We start from the raw sequence: 19,628 nt of genomic DNA on the forward strand, positions 1-19,628 counted from the left end.
AAGGAGCTTCTCCGAGCTCCACATTCCGATTGGCAAGCGGCGCAGGCACTGTAAAGCTGGACAGATTGGTTGGGATGCTTGCTCGCAAGGAGATGCTGTCTGATACGATCATTGATTTCGCTGTCAGATGTATCTGTGACGCCCTCGGAGATTGCTACGCGTTGGATACGTATGCAGCTACGTTTTGCTGTCCTGACCCGCCCCAGACCCGCGTTTCGAACATGCATTATGTTGTTTTGCCAGTTTATCTGAGCAACATACACTGGGGTGTCATCATTGTCAGTATCAGTACCAGGCTGAACCACCGTCAATCACACCCTACTTCTACGAGCCTCTGTGTGATCCGCAATATCGAGCGACTATCGAAGATACCTACGAAGAGACGGTAGCGCCATTTCTGCTGGGCTGGCACGAGAAGACACTGATTGGAGTGGATTATTATGTTGTGGAGAATGGTGTGTGGCTGGATGCGCCGAGACAGCCCGATGGAACGACGTGGAAACGGACTCGGACGAGCTCACAGATGACACCACAGGGGCCAAGCACGTGGCCCTGGCAAACGAAGTGTTGGAGCAGCTTGAAGGAGCTTCTCCGAGCTCCACATTCCGATTGGCAAGCGGCGCAGGCACTGTAAAGCTGGACAGATTGGTTGGGATGCTTGCTCGCAAGGAGATGCTGTCTGATACGATCATTGATTTCGCTGTCAGATGTATCTGTGACGCCCTCGGAGATTGCTACGCGTTGGATACGTATGCAGCTACGTTTTGCTGTCCTGACCCGCCCCAGACCCGCATTTCGAACATGCATTATGTTGTTTTGCCAGTTTATCTGAGCAACATACACTGGGGTGTCATCATTGTCAGTATCAGTACCAGGCTGAACCACCGTCAATCACACCCTACTTCTACGAGCCTCTGTGTGATCCGCAATATCGAGCGACTATCGAAGATACCTACGAAGAGACGGTAGCGCCATTTCTGCTGGGCTGGCACGAGAAGACACTGATTGGAGTGGATTATTATGTTGTGGAGAATGGTGTGTGGCTGGATGCGCCGAGACAGCCCGATGGAACGACGTGGAAACGGACTCGGACGAGCTCACAGATGACACCACAGGGGCCAAGCACGTGGCCCTGGCAAACGAAGTGTTGGAGCAGCTTGAAGGAGCTTCTCCGAGCTCCACATTCCGATTGGCAAGCGGCGCAGGCACTGTAAAGCTGGACAGATTGGTTGGGATGCTTGCTCGCAAGGAGATGCTGTCTGATACGATCATTGATTTCGCTGTCAGATGTATCTGTGACGCCCTCGGAGATTGCTACGCGTTGGATACGTATGCAGCTACGTTTTGCTGTCCTGACCCGCCCCAGACCCGCATTTCGAACATGCATTATGTTGTTTTGCCAGTTTATCTGAGCAACATACACTGGGGTGTAGTATCAGTACCAGGCTGAACCACCGTCAATCACACCCTACTTCTACGAGCCTCTGTGTGATCCGCAATATCGAGCGACTATCGAAGATACCTACGAAGAGACGGTAGCGCCATTTCTGCTGGGCTGGCACGAGAAGACACTGATTGGAGTGGATTATTATGTTGTGGAGAATGGTGTGTGGCTGGATGCGCCGAGACAGCCCGATGGAACGACGTGGAAACGGACTCGGACGAGCTCACAGATGACACCACAGGGGCCAAGCACGTGGCCCTGGCAAACGAAGTGTTGGAGCAGCTTGAAGGAGCTTCTCCGAGCTCCACATTCCGATTGGCAAGCGGCGCAGGCACTGTAAAGCTGGACAGATTGGTTGGGATGCTTGCTCGCAAGGAGATGCTGTCTGATACGATCATTGATTTCGCTGTCAGATGTATCTGTGACGCCCTCGGAGATTGCTACGCGTTGGATACGTATGCAGCTACGTTTTGCTGTCCTGACCCGCCCCAGACCCGCATTTCGAACATGCATTATGTAGTTTTGCCAGTTTATCTGAGCAACATACACTGGGGTGTCATCATTGTCAGTATCAGTACCAGGCTGAACCACCGTCAATCACACCCTACTTCTACGAGCCTCTGTGTGATCCGCAATATCGAGCGACTATCGAAGATACCTACGAAGAGACGGTAGCGCCATTTCTGCTGGGCTGGCACGAGAAGACACTGATTGGAGTGGATTATTATGTTGTGGAGAATGGTGTGTGGCTGGATGCGCCGAGACAGCCCGATGGAACGTCGTGCGGCGTTATGGTGATAGCCCAGGTGTATTGCATGCTGAAGGATAACTTCCGATTTACCAAGGCCACAGTTTCAGCCGATGACGTTGCTGTCATGGGACTACGTATTATGTGGATGATACTTATACAACCTGAAGTGAGTACAATAGCGAACCAAGTAGCCGAGACCGTAGATTCAACCGACCTCGAGTTGATGGCAACCGTAAAGACTTGAATATAGCTCAATTGTGACCTCAAAGCAGTTGTATTTGTTATCGGCTTGATGTTTTCTTCGTGTTCACAACACGAAGTATTGGTCTAGCCTTGCTCGAGTAGAGCCTCGAAACACTGTTGCAGCATTACGCCGTACGACACCACGTAGCCGGTTTCACGCACAGACACCCCAAGCACCGTTGCGAGACGGACAGCTTCCTCCTTCTCGTTGGCGAGCATTGTAGCCAGCTCGTCGCGCTCGTTTAAAAGCTTGAACGAGTACTTGGCGATCTTGTCCAGTCTGTCTTCCATAGCCTCAATTACCTTGAGCCTAGACATCAACAGACCCTTGCAAACCTTCGCCCTGTGAGCTCGCGATAGACGCGTGCCTGCGTCGGTCGTGGGCGGTAGCGGTGAGGCCGGCAGAGCATCGCTGTTAAGGTCGCCTGGTTCCATCTTCTTTCACGCTTAGTGTGCACCAACAGCCGCTTTGATTCTACTGTGATATTCTGGAGTGCGCTCGGTAACTTTTGCAGTTTCCGTAATTAATCGCAGATAGATTACCGCAAACCCAGTTTTACATAGCAAGCACCATACCATGCAACCTCTATGTTGCTTGGTGTGGTGTTTGCTATGTGAAAAAACCCTTGCTATGGTGCCGTAAGAGCTGTCGTCTTGTCGTAATCATGTTGCCGTGGCACATTTAATGTGCCAGCGCTGGAACAGGTGCTCTGGGAACAAAATGGTACATTGTACCGGTTTTTGTTAGCCAATCAAATGCCTCAGCAATTGGAGCTTAGCACATGTGCCAGCACTTGAACCAGGGCCTTAGGAAAGTATCAACCGGACTGGCATCTCACTTTACGTTAAAGGTGCCCACCGCCATGGACTCCGGTTATCTATCGGCTCCTACTGCAGAGCAAAAGATCGTTTACGCCTTCGACAGTTGAGGGCAGCTGCGTCGAACGTGGCCCTCCTCCCCACACAAATAGCAGGTTAGCACCTTCTTCTTCTTCTTCTCTTTTGCGCTTGAAGACTGTTGTTGTTGTTTCTTCTTCTGGCTCGGGGAAACCCCACCAGGAATCGTCTTCGTGCCATTGGATCCCAGAATGTTGGCGGCGGCGTTGATTGCCAGCGAGAGAGATTGATTCCAAAAACCTACGACAATACGCGCAGTAATGAGTACTCTCCTGCTAGTCTACTCAATCAAGACAGCTTCGTTGTACTCGAGTCCTCTTACCTGACAGCACGCCCACAACATTCGAAGGCAGAGGCCCATGCTCCACACCACTTGGGCTCACGATAATAACCCGAGATTGGATGAGTTCCAATGCATGCACGATGAACGGCGACTTGGCGAGGCTGACTGAAAAGTACAACATCAACACAGCATCAGTAAGGATACCCGATAACTCTGCAGCCCCCCCCCCCCTCAATCGTTCAAACTTACTGTCCCAGCACAGCACGACCACTTGCTCTTCACGAGCCTCCAGCAGCATCTGCAGGATGATCTTTTCCGAGTCATAGTTTCTTCCCTTGACGACGATCTTCAGCTTGTCAGCCTGTTGCTGGATCTGACGTTGGAGCTCCTCTCTCTCCACATCTCCACCCGTCCAGACACCCCTCACGAAGCTGCACGGCCCCTGTAGCAGCAGCACATCCGCCCTCTTGCCGCCAGTCGAGTCACCTTCATCCACACTGCTCTCCGCACTCACAGCCTTTTCTTCAACCTTCGTCTTGGGGCTCTTCTTAGGCTTGATAACAACCCGAGCAGCGCTCACCGCAGGCTGCTCGCTCCTCTCCACAGACTTCGCCACGCTCTCTGCAGCTCCCAGTCCCTTGTCAAAGGCAGCAACGGCCTCCTCCACACTGGACGACGACGAGTCCCCGCCGTACTCCGCCACCTCTTCCCCAAACAAGCTCGACATCTCTACACACCATCAACACATAAAGCCACTCAGTCTCCTCCCATCCAAGCAATATACATACAACCCATCGCACCTTCATGCAGCAGGTTGATCTCCCGCTGTGCGTCTGCCTGTTGCGCCGCTGCGCGCTTGGCATCGTCCAGCGTGAGCTTCGCCCCTGTCGACGCGGGCGTCTGCAGCACCTTGAGGTCGATCTCGAACGGGTTGGACGGCGGTTTGGAGGACAGCGCACGCCCATAGAGAGGCTTCAGCAGGGAACCGCGCCCCCTGTTCGCAGCTCCGCGAGCTCCTGCGCCCGTCAGCGTCAACACTAGCCGGGCCGACCTCATCCTCTCCAATCTGCTGTTCAACTAGGGATCTTACGTTAAGTGCGATAATGAGCTCGTCGTTGAGTGGCAAGGTGGTGGTGGTCACGGGCGCCTCGGGAGGCATCGGCGCTGGTGCGTTGCTGATCTGGTAGATGCAGTTGAAGTGTCTTGTATGTAGCTAACGGGATTGGTTTTTTGGGGGGGCAGCGATTGCGCTGGAGCTGGCGAAAGCGGGTGCCAAGGTGGCGATTGGCGCGCGGCGTCTGGAGGCGCTGGAGACTGTCAAGAGCGAAATCGAGGACAAGGCTGGGGCTACTGGGCGCGTGCTCGCCGTGCAGACGGATGTGACGAGTCGAGAGCAGATGCAGAACCTCGTGGACAAGACGGAGGAGGCGTTCGGGCCTGTGGACATCCTCGTGAACAATGGTGATTCGAGCAATGCGAGGTGGTGGCGGTGGGGAGGCAGGATCTAAGGCTCTGGTGTTGAGTGCAGCTGGCGTGATGCATGTGCAGCTCATGAAGAACGTGGATCAGGACAGCTGGGGCCGGGTAAGCGAGTTGCTCTGCGTTTGAAGGTGGAGATGGCTTCGTGCTCATTGTGAAGGTGATGCAGATGATCGACATCAACTGCAAGGGCACGCTCAATGGCGTGGCGGCGGTGCTGCCCAAGATGTTGGCAGTCAAGAGCGGCCACATCGTCAACATCTCTTCGGACGCGGGGCGCAAGGTGTTCGCGGGTCTGGGCGTCTACTCGGCGTCCAAGATGTTCATTGAAGGCATCTCGCAGGCTCTGAGGCTTGAGAACGTTGGCAGCGGCTTGCGCGTGACCTCCATCCAGGTGAGTTGAACGCTTCGGCTCGGGTGCATATGCAAAGGGTGGAAAGAGATGACGACGATGCTGATGTTTCGTTCGGCGTTGCCAGCCTGGAGACGTCACAACGTTCTTGGTGGACCATGCGAACGCCGTCAGTGGCGTGGACGAAGAAGCCGCCAAGATGTTCGACGAGGAACCAGGTAAGCTTACTTGAGCCTCTCACCATTCTCGATAGCTGTTTGCCTTGCCCAATAACGCTCGTCAACTGCAGAGTGCGACACCTACCGGACATAAATCAACTAAATTACCAGAAAATTACCTGTAAAGTAATTTAGTTGATTTATGTCCGGTAGGCTGCAGCCCGAAAACGTTGGCCGTGCCGTGTTGTACACCGTCACGCAGCCGCACTACGTGGCCGTGAACGAAGTCCTCGTCCAACCACGCGACAGGTCCGTGTAAGGTGGTGAATCCACCACCAAAGTGCAATGAGAAGGCAATGCAAACTTGCAAATACAAATACACATCAACCTCCATTATTCGCTCTACATTTCGTTCTGATCACTACAGTACATGTACCGATCCAGTTATCCGTGCTAAGTGCGACAAGACGGAATCATTTCGACGATGAGCCGCAGCAACAACACGCAGTTGAGCGGCAAGGTGGCGGTGGTCACGGGCGCCTCCGGGGGCATCGGGGCTGGTGCGTCTGGCATCTTTCCCCCTCCTCTTCTTGCTAGTGTCTAAGAGTATCTCGGTCTGATGTTACGCAGCCATCGCTCTGGAGCTGGCGAAGGCGGGTGCCAAGGTGGCGCTGGGAGCTCGCCGTCTCGAGGCGCTGGAGGCGGTCAAGGCGAGCATCGAGCAGAAGATCGGCGCTGGTGACAGCATCCTCCTCGTCCAAACGGACGTCACCAAGCGCCAAGAGGTGCAGAACCTCGTGACCAAGGCGGAGGAGACGCTGGGTTCTGTGGACATCCTCGTGAACAATGGTGGGGGGAGACTAGTATCCTTCCTACTTGTATCCATTGACCCCAGCATTAGGCTGACGCTGGGGATATTTCTCTTATTCCTTTTATTGCCCCGTTGCAGCGGGTGTGATGCCGTTCGAGCTGCTGAAGAACGTGAACCAGGACAGTTGGGACCGGGTGAGCTTTGAGCTGCTTGAAGGGAATTGTAGAGTGGGGAGATTTAATTAACGTGCGCCTTGATGGTATGCAGACGATCGACATCAACTGCAAGGGTACGCTCAATGGCGTAGCCGCTGTGCTGCCCAAGATGTTGGCGCGTAAGAGCGGCCATATTGTGAACATCTCGTCGGATGCCGGACGCAAGGTCTTCCCTGGGTTGGGCGTCTACTCAGCGTCCAAGATGTTCGTCGAAGGCATCTCGCAGGCTCTGCGGCTTGAGAACGTTGGCAGCGGCTTGCGCGTGACTTCAATCCAGGTAAAATCTTGCATGTTAGTGCTTGTTTGGTGTTGTTGTCTGAGGTGGCTTCGGATCCTGGTGCGTTTGACAGCCTGGCAATGTCGCGACGGACCTGGTGAAGCACGCGAATGCTGCCAGCGGCGTGGATGAGGAGGCGATGAAGCTGTACGGAGGTGCATCCGGTAAGCTGACGCTGTCCCAGTTGCAGTGTGTTTATTTACTGTTGCGCGGTCTCTAATGCTCTGCTTAATCACCGCTAAATACTCTACAGAGTGCGAGGTTCTCAAACCTGAAGATATCGGCCGCGCTGTGCTGTACGCTGTGACGCAGCCGCCGTACGTGGCCGTGAACGAGATTCTGGTGGAGCCGCGAGACGAGCCCATCTAGGCTAGTATAGCTCCAACCCGTGGACGAGACTCTCGAGCTCGTCCTCCATCTGACGGGCCTCGTGTTCTAGGATACTGGAATCGTAGTATGACGCGGATATTTGGCCGTCCTCACTCTCCTCGCTCTCCGTGTCATCGTCGTGTCCAAATGCACACAGGCAAGCGATGGGGAGACCTCGGACGCAAATGTTGATGCCCACGAAGAAGCGCATGCGGAGGTGCTGCACCATGGGGATCTCTCGGGTACGTGGGTCAGCGAGACAATCTAGCACTACTAGCGGCTGGTACGGAGGCTGGACGAGCACGAAATCGCACAGCGATTCACGCCGCAAGATCTCGTCCTGTGGCCCAAGCTCGCGGGTGCCGATGGCATGTTCGATGATCACGTACTCCACGTCCACCCGGGCGATGAAGGCAGCAGTCAGTCCAAAGGCAGCAGCGGCGATCTCACAGCTTCGATGCATCATGGTGCGGTCGATAAGCGTGCACGCAGGAGACACGATCACGTCCAGAAGCTTGAGTCGCTCTTCTTCGCGATCTTCCTCCAGCTTGGGCAGGAAGTAGCCTTCGTCTCCCATCGAATCCTGGTCAAGTAGCCCCACGTTGGAGCTCATCATGGACGTTCGTCGATGGTCAAACCTCTTCGTGTCTTCCTCCTCCCGCTCCTTCGAGTTAGCTGCGCTGTAGGAAGACAGGAATGACCGGTCGGCGGAGCTGTAGCTGCTCGCCTCAGCGGCAATGCGGATCGGTTGGGCTGCTCTTCGTGACCTCGAGGCCATCGCTGCCGGATGCAGGAACGACCTTGAAGCGTTAAAGCCTGAACGTGAGGCCTCGAACTTCACGTTGTTGCCTCCCCAATCAGGAGAGTTCATACTGGATTCGACGCTGTTGGACTCGAGCACCTGGAGAGACCAAACACTCTTGTTGCTGGACGTGTTCGAAGGTATAGCCTGCCAGAACTTCTTGGTACTACGAGCGATGGACTTGATTGAGATGATCTTGCTATTGACAGTCGCTACCAGTCGATCGGGCAGCGCGCCGATGTAACCGCCACTATCGAGTTCCTCGAAGTCGTTGTTGTCGCTCACTTCAACGTCTCGCATCATGGGTCTCCGAGGCAGCATGAAATCCATTGAAGGCGGCGGTAACACGTAGTCGTGCGCGCCGTTGCTGGCCACCGCTTTCAAGTTTGTCGGGAGCGTTCGTAGCGAGAGAGGGAGATCCGAGTCCGACTCGAGCAGAGGCACCTGATCCCAGCGTTGGTGTGAAGGCGGTGGGATTCTGTCGTTGCTGCGGTGATTGCGTTCACGGAGGCGGCGACTGCTGTTGTTGCCGCTGGGGTATTCGCGCGTGTTGGTCTTGAGCCGCGCCTTGTTGTTGCAGAGGTGGCAGATGCGGGTCTTCTGCACCTCCTTCGTCTTCATACTGACGATGTTGATAGTGCGCATGGAGCTGCACGAACCACAGATAACTTCGCCACACAGACGGCAATGGTGGCGGCGACGGAAGATGGCGTTGAAGCGTTTCCAGCAGATCACGCAGCTCGCTCGGTCCTCGTTCTTGACCCATTGGTGCGGCGCAACAAGTTGACAGTCGCCAATCCTAGACGCAGCCACAGCCGACTCCAACTTGTCAACAGACCGCAACGCTAGTCGCCGCGCAATAGCCCGAGCTGCCCAAGGCGAGCCCGCCATTGGACCATCGTTCTCATCGTGGAACGAACTCGTCACACATGAAAGCCGCAATCGGTTAGGCGAAATCTCCTCCACGATCAGCGTGTACTGCAGGTCAACCTGTTGCGCCGTCTCCAACATGGCTTCGTGTGACCTAGCGAACGGCAGCCAGCTTAGTGCGATGGTGCGCTTGTGTACGCCGTCATACGGACGCGCGTTCAGTCCAGCCATTGACGACGTCTGGGACACCGACGTCATCCCGGTCTGGTAGTCTTCACTCTGCTGGTGCTGGTTGTCCGGGATGAAGATCTTGAGCGTCTGGAAGAACGTCAGGTGCTGCTCCCGCAGTAAAACCGACTTGCGGTGGTCCTGGTAGATGAACCACACCGCTGCGTGCTGGGTGTCCAGGGTCCAGTCGCTCACCGAGTGCTCTTTCGTGCGCATGGAGAGCAGCGCGCCGTCCTTGAAGTCGCGGCCGTGGAGCAGCTTCATCATGAGGCGGAACTGCGCCGTCGTGTCGAAGTGCAGCAGCTCGAACGCCTCCTCGAAGCCGCACTCGGCCTCGTTCACGGCGAGATAGTACACGGACGACCCATTGGCCAGCCCTTGGTCCGTGCGCTTGGCGTACAGCTCCTGCTGCTTGTCACGCCGCAGACACGTCCACTGCTCCTTGGCGCGAGTCGAGTTGAGGCACACGCCCAAGACGTCCGTGATCTGCCGCATCGCGCGGTGGTGCATCCGCCGAGTCTGCGCGCGGTCGCGCGATAAATGCACGGGCGAGGCCATGCCGTTCTACCCGCAGAGGAGGTTGATGACTTCCTTCAGCTCACTCACTCACTGTACCTTTTAAGCTCTGCGCTATTGAACAACAGGCAGTGACTGCGTTCGCTGCACTGCGCTGGCCCACTGCAGAGTAACGCGGGACTGGGAGAGACACCTCGTCAATGCGCTCAGCAGGAGAATCGCACTCCCTTCTTCCCGTGGCGAAATTCTCCACCCCCAGCCAGATGGGTGGCTAGCCCTACGTCGCGGTGGTGTGCTTGCTGGTGCTCGCTCTCCTTGACAGCGGCAGATGGCAGAGACGCCCCCGAGTGTGTTCGTTGCTGCACTGACAACACGGTGGCGGCTGCTGTCCAAGCACGAGCCCGCACAATCGCAGCACTGCTGCTGCTGTTAGACAAACGCCTTGCGATCGCCACGCAGGCAGACCAGCCCGCGAAGGGATCAGCTAAGGCCCCCCAGACTTGTCCATCCCGCAAGCTGGTCGTCGGGGCTGGCTGCGTGGGATCATTGCGAGTCGCTACAAACGCCCTACCTGGAGTCGAATGGACTTGCGTGTAGTCTTCTGCTGGGTCGCGTACCGTAATTTAGATCTCATACTACAGACAGATCTCTTACTTCATACTAGGCATTAGCCAATGATATCGCGCCATTTACCCAGCTCATCAGTTGAGTTCTCATAATACGTAGGGTATCAATAGAGCAAATGCAGCAAAAGAGGGCCAGTCATTGCAAGAGAACAACCATGGAGCGCACGCCAAGTCCGCGGAAAGTGATGTAGGTCAGCAGGGAGGGCGGACACGCACAACAGGAACAGGAAAGCTGCCGAAGCAGTTTAAGCGTGTTGCTGTCTCCTTTCAACACAAGCTCAGCGTGACGCTAGCTGCCGTGGAGTAGATAGATCTAGACAGCAGTGTTTAAGGGAACCGGTAAATACCACTTTGCATGATGCACTTCAGAATACGAACATAAAATCGTCGGTACATGTACATCTCGCGTCCACTTTGCAACACAACAACTTCAATAATCAGCTATATGTAGTATGAGATCTAAATTACGGTACTCGCGGGCAGGTATCAAGGCAATGGCCGATCGATGGCTGGTTACGCTCGACTTGTCATTCCAAAAACGCCCAGTAACCGCGGCAGGTAGTTCAAGTTTTTAGTCTTACTGGACTAAGCTACGGGCCCCCGGGCCATTTGAGCCTCGGACGGAGAAGAACGTACCGCGGACTTCTGCTGCTGCGCGTACCGGTGTAATCGAGCGCCTTCTCTCTCTAATCAAGTTTCTGGCGATCGAGGGGGTCACTTGGCAAACGCCCAAACCGTTTGGCGCTGATGTGTTGAGAAGCTCAACCGCCCGCCACCTCGTCGCATGCTCATGGTACCATCCAAGGCTGCGTTTGCATCACCACTGCACTGCAGTGACGGCAGGTGCCGGGTCTCGTCTAAACTTGTCGGACGGCCTCCGCCAGCGTGCACCGACGGTGTGTTAGCCTGTCGTGCGACCTCCAAGTGGTCACACAACAACTGCCAAGAGCCGAGCTATACCGGCAGTCTGATCCAGCTCGCCTCGCGTGATGCGGGTCCTTCTGGTGCTTGCCAGCGCGACGCCGAACCTCCGGATTCGAAGCGAAATGACTCTCAGCTGACAACGCACAACTCGTCGCACTCCGTTCCGGTGGTGACTCAGCGCATCGATGAGAATTTCTCAGGGCGGACCTGGCACTGCAGACTCAAATACTGTAGGTTGCCTCGGTCTGCGAGCAGACTAAGGGCGACCCAAGTGCTGCGCGCAGGCGAGCAAGTCCGCGGCGACGACAGCGAAGCCGGCCGCGGGTCTGGTGATCCTTTGCGCAGTTGAACTCGTTCACCCGATCCGTGAAAAAAGTGTTTTTTTCGGCCGTAATCGGGGCGGACACACCTACCTGGTAGGTCCTACCAAAGCCGGACCGCCCATCCCACGCACTGCAAGGCAGGGCCGAGCCAAGACCGTCTTGAAGACGGGGCGCCGCTGGCTTCGCCTCTTCACATGGATGAATATAGTGGTCTTTCCGACTGATAACTTATGGCTGATCTCCACCTGAATTACAGCCTATCATTTTGCCTGGTGTGGATATTTTATCCAATGCAATACGTTAGGGTTAGGTGAACGCGTTCCGACACTTTCCGACAAATATTTGTCGGAAGGCTGGCCTAAATATGTATATGTGTTTACAAATGTCAAGTAGCAAACATATTTTTCAAATATTTTTGCCATTCTGACAAGTAGGATGCATCCTAAAGTAGGACGGGAGGTTTGAGTTCAAAAGGTTTGATTGGTCATCTGTCATCTCAAGATTCGGAACATGGCGACCAAGTGACCAAGTCCAGGCAAGGAGGGCTGCGACGCGTGCCGCCACACGCGACGCAGGCGCGTGTGGCGGCACGATCGTGACCACGACGGCAAGCGGGGAAGTGGGGCTCTCGCGCAACGCCGTCACCACCGCGCACGCGTTCGAGGACATTCGGCAGCATGACGTCTCAAGCACCCGTCGTGGGCTGGAGCATGCCGTGCCTTTGAGGCCGCGGCGCGCTTCGCGAAGGTGGTGCGCGTGCACGCGGCGAGCAGCACCGTGGAGCTGCTGCACGAGGGAACTACATCGGCGAGAACTGCGCGACGGCGAGATGATCAAGAGCGAGTAGAGCTGAAGAAGGCTGCCTGGTGAGCGGATGCGCTGTGCACCAAGGGCAGCTCGGCCAGCAGGTCAGCTGCGGTGGCGGCCAACAACAAGGTCACCGACAGAGCGTCCACGACTCCGCCTCCGTCGAGGGCTACTACTCCTGAGGCTTCGGCAAGTCCTACTGCTCGTGTGGCTGTCATGCGTCCCAAGATCGTCGCCGTCAATTGCAAGGTGGTCCTCGTGACCGTGGACACGACCGGCAGCGAGACGACCAAGGCCAAGGGCAAGAAGGTGGGCGGGTGTGCGTGGTTACAGGACCGCACGTTGAGCAAGTTAAAAAAGCGGGGCGTCTGTCAGGCTACATGCAGCAAGTGGCCCACCAACGCCGGTGAAAGCGGCGGACCCGTGCTGGGTTTCCACATGCGCGTCACTGCCACGGATAAGATGCAGCCCAAGGCCCCCAGCAACACCGTCATGACCTCGCTGGTGGGCCCGCGTTCGAGGCTGGTGAATTCGAATGAGATGGACAGGAGTGGCAGGACGTTAGACTACGCGTGCTGCAACAACCGGCATGATTGCCGAGGTACAGCATCTTAGAAGGTGACGGACTGCACTAATATATGTAACCATTCTTAGACTCTTTGATTTCTTCTACTACACTTAGTATTAGCTGCTTGTGCTTGTGTTCAACACCATCGCCATTTTCACCGCTGTTGTATTTTGGAGAGAACAACCTACATTTGGTTAATAATTTAGGTATGTGTCCTATTTGTCGGAATATGTAGGGATGTCCCGCGCTGATGATGGCCGGCCTCCATCCTCGCTTTTTATAAAATGCTGTTCTAAAAAGCAGCTTTTTTCTCGGAGATCCGCCTGTCTTTTTCCTTGCGCACTGCAAGCCGCCTTGCACGCTTTGACTGGCGGCGGGGCCCCGTTTCGACGCTCCCGAGCGCGCAAACGGCTCGATTGCGCCTGCCCCTTGCTGGTTGCACCCCAGCCCGCCCGAGCAGTGCAAGTTGGCACGCGACGAGGCCCGCGTGACGAGGCTTCCTGGCGCCGGTCGCCACTCGTTTCCAATCTTCAGTTTCTTCAAACAAGCACTTTGTTATCTAGCGCAGATACCATATATCAGAACGGCCTCAGAACTGTAGGTCTCCGCAATGAGCAAATGAGTCGGTCTTGGTCTCCGCTATGGAGTTTGGAGGTCACTCGGAACCGCGCGCGAAAGAAGCCAGCGCGGTGTAAAACGAGCTGCGCCAGGCACCGTGCGGTGCTCTCTCTTTGCTGAACCTGCTGCCGCGTCGCTGGATAACGGAGGTCGGCCAGCACACTCTGCTGTCAGCGGAGCGAGCGGGTTTCACGGGCCGCGAAAGCCGGGGCACGGGGCCGATAAGGGGCAGCCTGGCCGCTTTCTGCTTTCCCGGCGGGCCCAGGCTCAATCCCCGAACGTCGGAAATTCAGACCAGCCGCAGCATCGGCGCCGGGCCGGCAGGGCCAAAGCAGTAATCGCATGCAGCGTTGCAGGTTGCGAACAATGTCGGCGAAGGACCGGCACTCTCCAGCCTCGACGTCCTCGCAAACACACCTGCCCAAGCTTACCATCCATGGCCCACCGGTCAGGCATCGGTTGGACCACCAAACCGGGGGGGCCCAGTTGCTTTCAGAAAAAGTGAAACCGCCCCCCAAGCATGAGGCCACGCTCCCGGCTAGGTGCGATTTCGAGTCCCGCATACAAATTCCAAGTCACAGACTGCTTTTTATGGGTGAGAGGCGTAACGAACGGAGCGCCACCTGTTGAACTTCAGTCCGCGGCGCGCTACGATTGGCTGCACGGGGCGCCATCATCCGCGGAAACCATTTTCGTCCGATCGCGCGGCGGTTGGGTGATTTCTGAGTCCGCCAATCAGCGATTTTATTCGCCTTTCGGCCAATCAAGAAGCGGATCCAACCCCGCTGCTTTTTATATCTGTTCTTTTGCCTTCTATCCCAAACTTGTGCTTTTTTCCGCGAGCCACCGCCCGGCCTGCAGGCCATTTTGAAATCCTCTGCGGAAAAAGAACTCCTCGGCCAAGGGCGCGACAAGCTACTTGCAGTGGGCGAGCGGCTACCGTATCCAAGCCGATCGACGATCTTCCACCAGCGACTCTCTCTTCTTCAGCAATTAGCACCAGTGTCTCGCTGCAATTGCACCCGAGACGCCCAGCCCCACCACTGCATCGCCGAACCCCCAGTCTAGTGCGCGCGCCACGCACTCGACCACGCACAGCGACGCTTCGCGACTAGAGCTATCGAGCACGACTGACAGGCCTGGTGTTGGACCATTGTCAGCCAGTCGCTGAGTAGTTCTGCTTGGAGTCGGTGACCAGTCGGCTCTCTTGTTTTGGATCGCGATCGTGCGGCTGCACCGCCCTCGTCGAAAAGATCGCACACTTTATCTAGCCTGACCATGAACCCGCTGAGCCCCATCGAGGAGAGCAAGCCAGCCATGTGCCTGTCGCCGCAGGAGAAGCTCAAGAGCGCCGGCAAGCGCTCGCATGCCGCGGGCGTGCTGGCCGGCGCCAGTGACGCCAAGAAGGCCCGAATGGACGACATGTTCAAGAACGAGTTCGAGCTGGAACTCGACGGCTGGATCAGCGACGACTACCTGCGCGCAATGGATTTTGACGACCGCCTGAACCAGGACATCGACTGGGTGGCCCACGACGAGATGGACCTCGCGCTGAGCATGGACGCTCTGGCGCAGGACCACACGACGGGCGACGACGTGAACGACTTCGGCTTCGGGCCGTCCTTGCTGCGCGGTGGCCTGGCCTTCGAGGACCCGGCGGACATGGCTTCGACCTTCGGTTAGTGTCTTGCTCTTTGCTCTTTCTGTTTGGCATTCGCCTCGTGCAATGCAAACCGAAATCGACACGTGAATCATGGCGTGCCTAGTGGGCTGAGACGAACGCGTGCTCATCCTATGCCGTTTGATGCGTTGATTGGTCTATAGTTGATCCAGCCTACATCCGCATGGAGTCGAGCAAAGCCAAGGACAACGAAAAGCTCCTCATGAGCTTCGACACCATGAACTTTAAGATCCCGTCGCCGACGAGCACTTCTAGCAAAAAGCGCTCCAGCATCTTCTCCGAGAAGAACGCCGAGGCGAAGCAGGTCGGCGACAAGGCCACTTCAACTGCAGCGGCCGGTGCTTCTAGCTCGGCTAGCGAGCTGGCTGCCAACTCAGCTGCCGCCGAGGAGCTGCGCAAGGAGCAGGCACGCGTGTCTGCAGCGAGCGCCTCGTCGTCGTCGCTGTCGATCAGCGCGCCGGCGGACTCGCTCCTCAGTGTCCTCAACGTCGGATCGCCGAAGTCAAGCTCGACCGAGAAGAAGATCGGCTCGTACAGCCCGGCAGCGCGAAAGCTGCGTCTTCAGAAGTTCCACGAGAAGCGCAAGAACCGCACCTGGAAGAAGAGCATCAAGTACGACTGCAGGAAGAAGCTGGCCGACGACCGTCCGCGTATCAAGGGCAGGTTCGTGCGTGTGCTAGAGAACGCCACCGAGACCAAGCCTGCCGCCCCGGCGCCTCGCAGTGCCTCGCCGCCGAGCTCCGCGTCCGCTGGGTACGCGTCCCCAACGCCTCCCACCGGCGCGGCGGCTCCGCCGGCAATGGCACCCTCGGTCAAGGCCCCCGTGGCTGCAGTACCCCGTGTGGTGGCATCTTGCGCGTCCACATTGGCAGCTGCAGCAGCGGTTAAGCAGACTCCTGTCGCGTCAGTGGCCAAGCCCGCGCCCGTAGCAGCAGCACCACCAGCAACAAGTGCAGCAGCACTACCGTTCGCGCGTATGATCGCGAGCGTGTGACGAGCCCCGCGGCAGTTGTGGGATTGCCGAGCGCGGGAGCAACCTGATGTATGACAAGCTTCGCAATGGAGGCAGGACTAAGTATGATATGATAGTGTAGACAAAGCTGTTTTGGCGCAATGGTGCCGAAGCTGAAGACATCGCTGGCGAAAGAAAATATAACACCACTCGCAGAGGTGAAACATACCGCACCGCGCCGCCGACACGAAGCGGCGGCGGAGGTAGCGGGTGCGCAAAGCCGCAAAGCTCGATGAAACGTCGACTTTACAGCGCGTGGTGGTGCACGAGACAACCAGAACGCGCGGCATGCGGCAACAAAGTGCAGCACTGACAAGAGGAGTCAGTGCGCTGGCATAGAGCGACGAGCTGGTTACGCCGTCAATTGACGTAGTAAGTCACCAGCTTGGTGGCAATGGCAAAGAGACCACCGGAAATGCAAGTCGAGCATTGCGCATCGGAGACCATGCGGGGGATGCTGTAGATGCTTGAAGCTCGCGCAAAAAGCGTTTTTTTTCAAACGTGATGCTGTCGACGCGACTGCAGTGATAGACACGCACCCGGCAACGGGAAAAAGAACTTTCCCGTCGAAAAAAGCAAAAGGGTAGGGGCCGACCGCCCAATCGACTGGACATTGACGACCTGCGGGGTAATGTCGCCTGAAGGTTGCGCGCGGAATGTTCTTTCTGTGTGCGGTGCTCCTCTGAGCGCCCATCCCGATCAACGAAAAAAGCACGCATTTCACGGCAAAAAAACATAACTGTGTGATGTTGTGCACACAAAAATGTGACGTGGCGCTTGGTATCATCGAGGCAACTCAGACTGAAGTGCATGCAGCTTGCCGCCACCAGGTGACGGCACTTTGACCGGAAGCAACCTCTTTTACTCTGTCTGCTGGCATTCGACATCGTAGTCGGGTGAGCTCAGGCGCAGCTTGCTTAAGCCTGCAAAGATGCCACGCCCAACACCCTAACCTAGGATTCCCAGGTATGGTCCGCCCTCGGCCTTGCCTTCGAGTCCAATGTTGCAAGCGTTAGACGACATCACGGCGGTTGAAATTTGCGTAGCGAAGCGGTGGACCACATGCAGTCCTTTGCGAACTGCAGTTAGCGAGAGCCCATGCTGGTGGCGCTTGAAAAAGAATTTTCGTAATGGTCTGTTGCTACTATTCTGCTGTGCGGCCTTAGCTCAAACACCGCAACAACAGAACGTATCCTCCATGAGCAGAGATGATCTCTCATTGCTTTCATAACCCCGATGACACCCACGCCGAGCTCTCACCCGCAGCCGAGACCGAGCGCGCGCGTCAACATCGCGTTAAAAAATCTTTATCCCCGGAGGTTTCACTCCGCTGCGCGTGGGTTGCCACCACCTAAACAGCAGCCAGCCCCATGCCTCCATACAGCCAGGCACGTCCATCTGATAGCCTCTCCAACGGGAGAGGCACCACACTCCCAATTGCCGCTAGGGACGCTGGTGCGACCCTTTTTCACTTGCCTCCACTATGCCCCGCCCGATTGCCCAATAGCGTTTCTTCTCCATCCACCGACCGCTTTGCCTAAACATCGGAGACCGGCCGGCCACGCACGCAGCCCCAAGGTCTGTCAATCACTCCGCCCCCCATGAGCTCGAGCGCCTGCCGCTTCTTCCAGTCGCCGCAGGGCTGCTTCCGCGGCGCCTCGTGCACCTTCCGCCACGACGGCGAGCCGGACGACGTGCCCCTGAGCGCCGCCAACCCGTACGCCAACGGCTCCATCCCCACGGCCTCCAGCCAGCCGCGCGCCTGCCGCTTCTTCCAGTCCGAGGGCGGGTGCCGCAACGGCAGCAGCTGCCCCTTCGGCCACGACGCGGGGTCCGCAGGCCCCGAGGCGCCCGAGTTCGCGCCCTACGACGAGCTGGTGGCGCCCCCGCTGCCGCAGGACTACCCCGTGGCCGTGGCCAGCGGCGGCGCCGTGTTCTACAACCACCCGGGGCTGCCCCCACCCATGATGATGGTGCCGCCGGCGTCGTCGTCGTCGTCGGAGGTGGAGGGAGACGAGAATGCAGCGACTGCGCCGACCAATGGGGCGCCGCCCAGAAGGAAGCTGCAGATCCAGGCCAACCCACAGAAGAAGGAGGTCATCTGCGAGATTCTGCCCGTGCTCACGAGAGACATTGAAGGACCGGTACGTGGGGTGCAAGCTTTTTATTGTTGGGGTGGTTGACTGAGAGTTTTTGTTGTTGTTTTGTTTGGTATAATATTATGATGACTTTTTTGGCTTCTGTGTTGTTGGCATTGGTTGCGGGTAGTTTTTCGCGATTGACGTCGAGTGTGTTGCCACGGGCAACGGTACCAAGTATGTTGGTTGAAGGATTGATTTTTTTAGTTGAAGTGGGAATTTGGCGCTGACGTGATACTCTTCGTTGTGCAGTGATCGCGATGTAGCGCGTATTGCTGTGGTGGATGAGGACGAGAAGGTCGTGTTTGACCAGTACGTCAAACCCACGAAGCCTATCGTTAGCTACCTCACACAACTCACGGGAATCACAGAGAGGTGCGTCTGGAATGGAAATAATTCTCGAGTGAACTGCAACTTAGTTGAGGTTGTTTTATTGTATTGTGTGGCAGCAACCTGGAAGGGGCTCCGGAATTGGAGGAGGCGCTGGTTCGGTTGAAAGCTATCTTGCCGGTGGAAAGCGTGATTGTCGGCCAGTCTATCAAGAAGGACCTGGAATGGCTCACGCTGCAGAAGCCGACGGACTACAAGGCGGAGTTTGACGTCGCCGACCTCTTCCGACTGCCCATGCAGTTAACAAACGGCGTGGTCCGCTACCGCTACTTTTCTCTGCGGCACGTGGCCAAGTACCTGCTTGGCCAGGACATCCAGGAGGCGGATCACGACCCGGTCATCGACGCCCGGTATGCCATGAAAGTATTCAAGAAGTTCCGCTATCTCCATGAAAACCCGGGCCGGCGTGACGCAGTGCTGCAGACTCTACTGAAAACCCCTCGCACACCGTCCTTTGCGGACCGGTACCCGGTAATCGACGGTGTGTCTATGCGTGCGCCGCGGAAGCGAAGCTCGTCGCCTTCAGTCCGGAACGCCAATCGAATTGCCGCTGAACACGCGCAGCAAGCCACCAACGGGGGAGGCTACACCCCGCACTATCAGCAGCAGCAGCACGGCCAACAGCCGCTGTATTTGTGAGATTAGCATCAAGTGGGTAGTGCATCGGGCCGGTCCAAGCATGCTCGTCGAACTCTCAACTCGCAGATTTGCGGCTCAGGTATCAAGTATCCAGGTAGTTGGTGGGGGAAGAGGGTGATGCATCGGCAACCAGCCTTCATGCTGGGTGTCTGCGTGCTTGCCTTCTCCCTCCGTTGTTCGTAAGGTCTTGCTTGTGTTGACTCGGTT

The 19,628-nt window shown here is 56.7% G+C and overlaps 7 protein-coding genes across 7 annotated transcripts in view; 5 read left to right on the forward strand and 2 right to left on the reverse strand.

The window, feature by feature from the left end:
* Nucleotides 1–2,439, forward strand: part of PHYSODRAFT_484016 (hypothetical protein) — a gene marked incomplete at both ends in the record, with an annotated part of 12,296 nt that extends 9,857 nt beyond the window's left edge. Inside the window, one exon of the mRNA XM_009522650.1 lies at nucleotides 2,014–2,439. Within this exon, the coding sequence (XP_009520945.1) occupies nucleotides 2,014–2,439 (426 nt within the window). The remainder of the gene's footprint in view (nucleotides 1–2,013) is intronic.
* An 83-nt stretch (nucleotides 2,440–2,522) lies between these two features.
* On the reverse strand, nucleotides 2,523–2,873 carry PHYSODRAFT_247800 (hypothetical protein; the record flags this gene model as incomplete). Its single annotated transcript, XM_009522651.1, has 1 exon — nucleotides 2,523–2,873. One exon carries the CDS (start codon nucleotides 2,871–2,873, stop codon nucleotides 2,523–2,525), a length of 351 nt encoding a protein of 116 aa, XP_009520946.1.
* Nucleotides 2,874–5,076: 2,203 nt separating this feature from the next.
* On the forward strand, nucleotides 5,077–6,623 carry PHYSODRAFT_297245 (hypothetical protein; the record flags this gene model as incomplete). Its single annotated transcript, XM_009522652.1, has 7 exons — nucleotides 5,077–5,202; nucleotides 5,267–5,491; nucleotides 5,577–5,667; nucleotides 5,803–5,816; nucleotides 5,870–5,916; nucleotides 6,103–6,167; nucleotides 6,238–6,623. The coding sequence occupies 7 exons, from the start codon at nucleotides 5,077–5,079 to the stop codon at nucleotides 6,621–6,623; spliced, it is 954 nt and encodes a 317-aa protein (XP_009520947.1).
* Nucleotides 6,624–7,280: 657 nt separating this feature from the next.
* PHYSODRAFT_482402 (hypothetical protein) lies at nucleotides 7,281–9,737 on the reverse strand (the record flags this gene model as incomplete). The annotated part of the gene is made up of 1 exon (XM_009522653.1): nucleotides 7,281–9,737. One exon carries the CDS (start codon nucleotides 9,735–9,737, stop codon nucleotides 7,281–7,283), a length of 2,457 nt encoding a protein of 818 aa, XP_009520948.1.
* A 739-nt stretch (nucleotides 9,738–10,476) lies between these two features.
* On the forward strand, nucleotides 10,477–12,990 carry PHYSODRAFT_326655 (hypothetical protein; the record flags this gene model as incomplete). Its single annotated transcript, XM_009522654.1, has 4 exons — nucleotides 10,477–10,492; nucleotides 12,144–12,250; nucleotides 12,295–12,411; nucleotides 12,460–12,990. The coding sequence occupies 4 exons, from the start codon at nucleotides 10,477–10,479 to the stop codon at nucleotides 12,988–12,990; spliced, it is 771 nt and encodes a 256-aa protein (XP_009520949.1).
* Nucleotides 12,991–14,652: 1,662 nt separating this feature from the next.
* On the forward strand, nucleotides 14,653–15,207 carry PHYSODRAFT_354085 (hypothetical protein; the record flags this gene model as incomplete). Its single annotated transcript, XM_009522655.1, has 1 exon — nucleotides 14,653–15,207. A coding segment is annotated over exon 1 (366 nt), but the record flags the coding sequence as incomplete, so codon positions are not given.
* A 625-nt stretch (nucleotides 15,208–15,832) lies between these two features.
* On the forward strand, nucleotides 15,833–18,854 carry PHYSODRAFT_285105 (hypothetical protein). Its single transcript, XM_009522656.1, has one exon. It carries the CDS (start codon nucleotides 17,856–17,858, stop codon nucleotides 18,435–18,437), a length of 582 nt encoding a protein of 193 aa, XP_009520951.1. The 5' UTR covers nucleotides 15,833–17,855; the 3' UTR covers nucleotides 18,438–18,854.
* The last annotated feature ends 774 nt before the right edge of the window (nucleotides 18,855–19,628 follow it).

The sequence above is a fragment of the Phytophthora sojae genome, assembly GCF_000149755.1.
Source record: "Phytophthora sojae unplaced genomic scaffold PHYSOscaffold_2, whole genome shotgun sequence".
In the NCBI taxonomy this organism is placed as follows: Eukaryota; Oomycota; class Peronosporomycetes; order Peronosporales; family Peronosporaceae; genus Phytophthora; species Phytophthora sojae.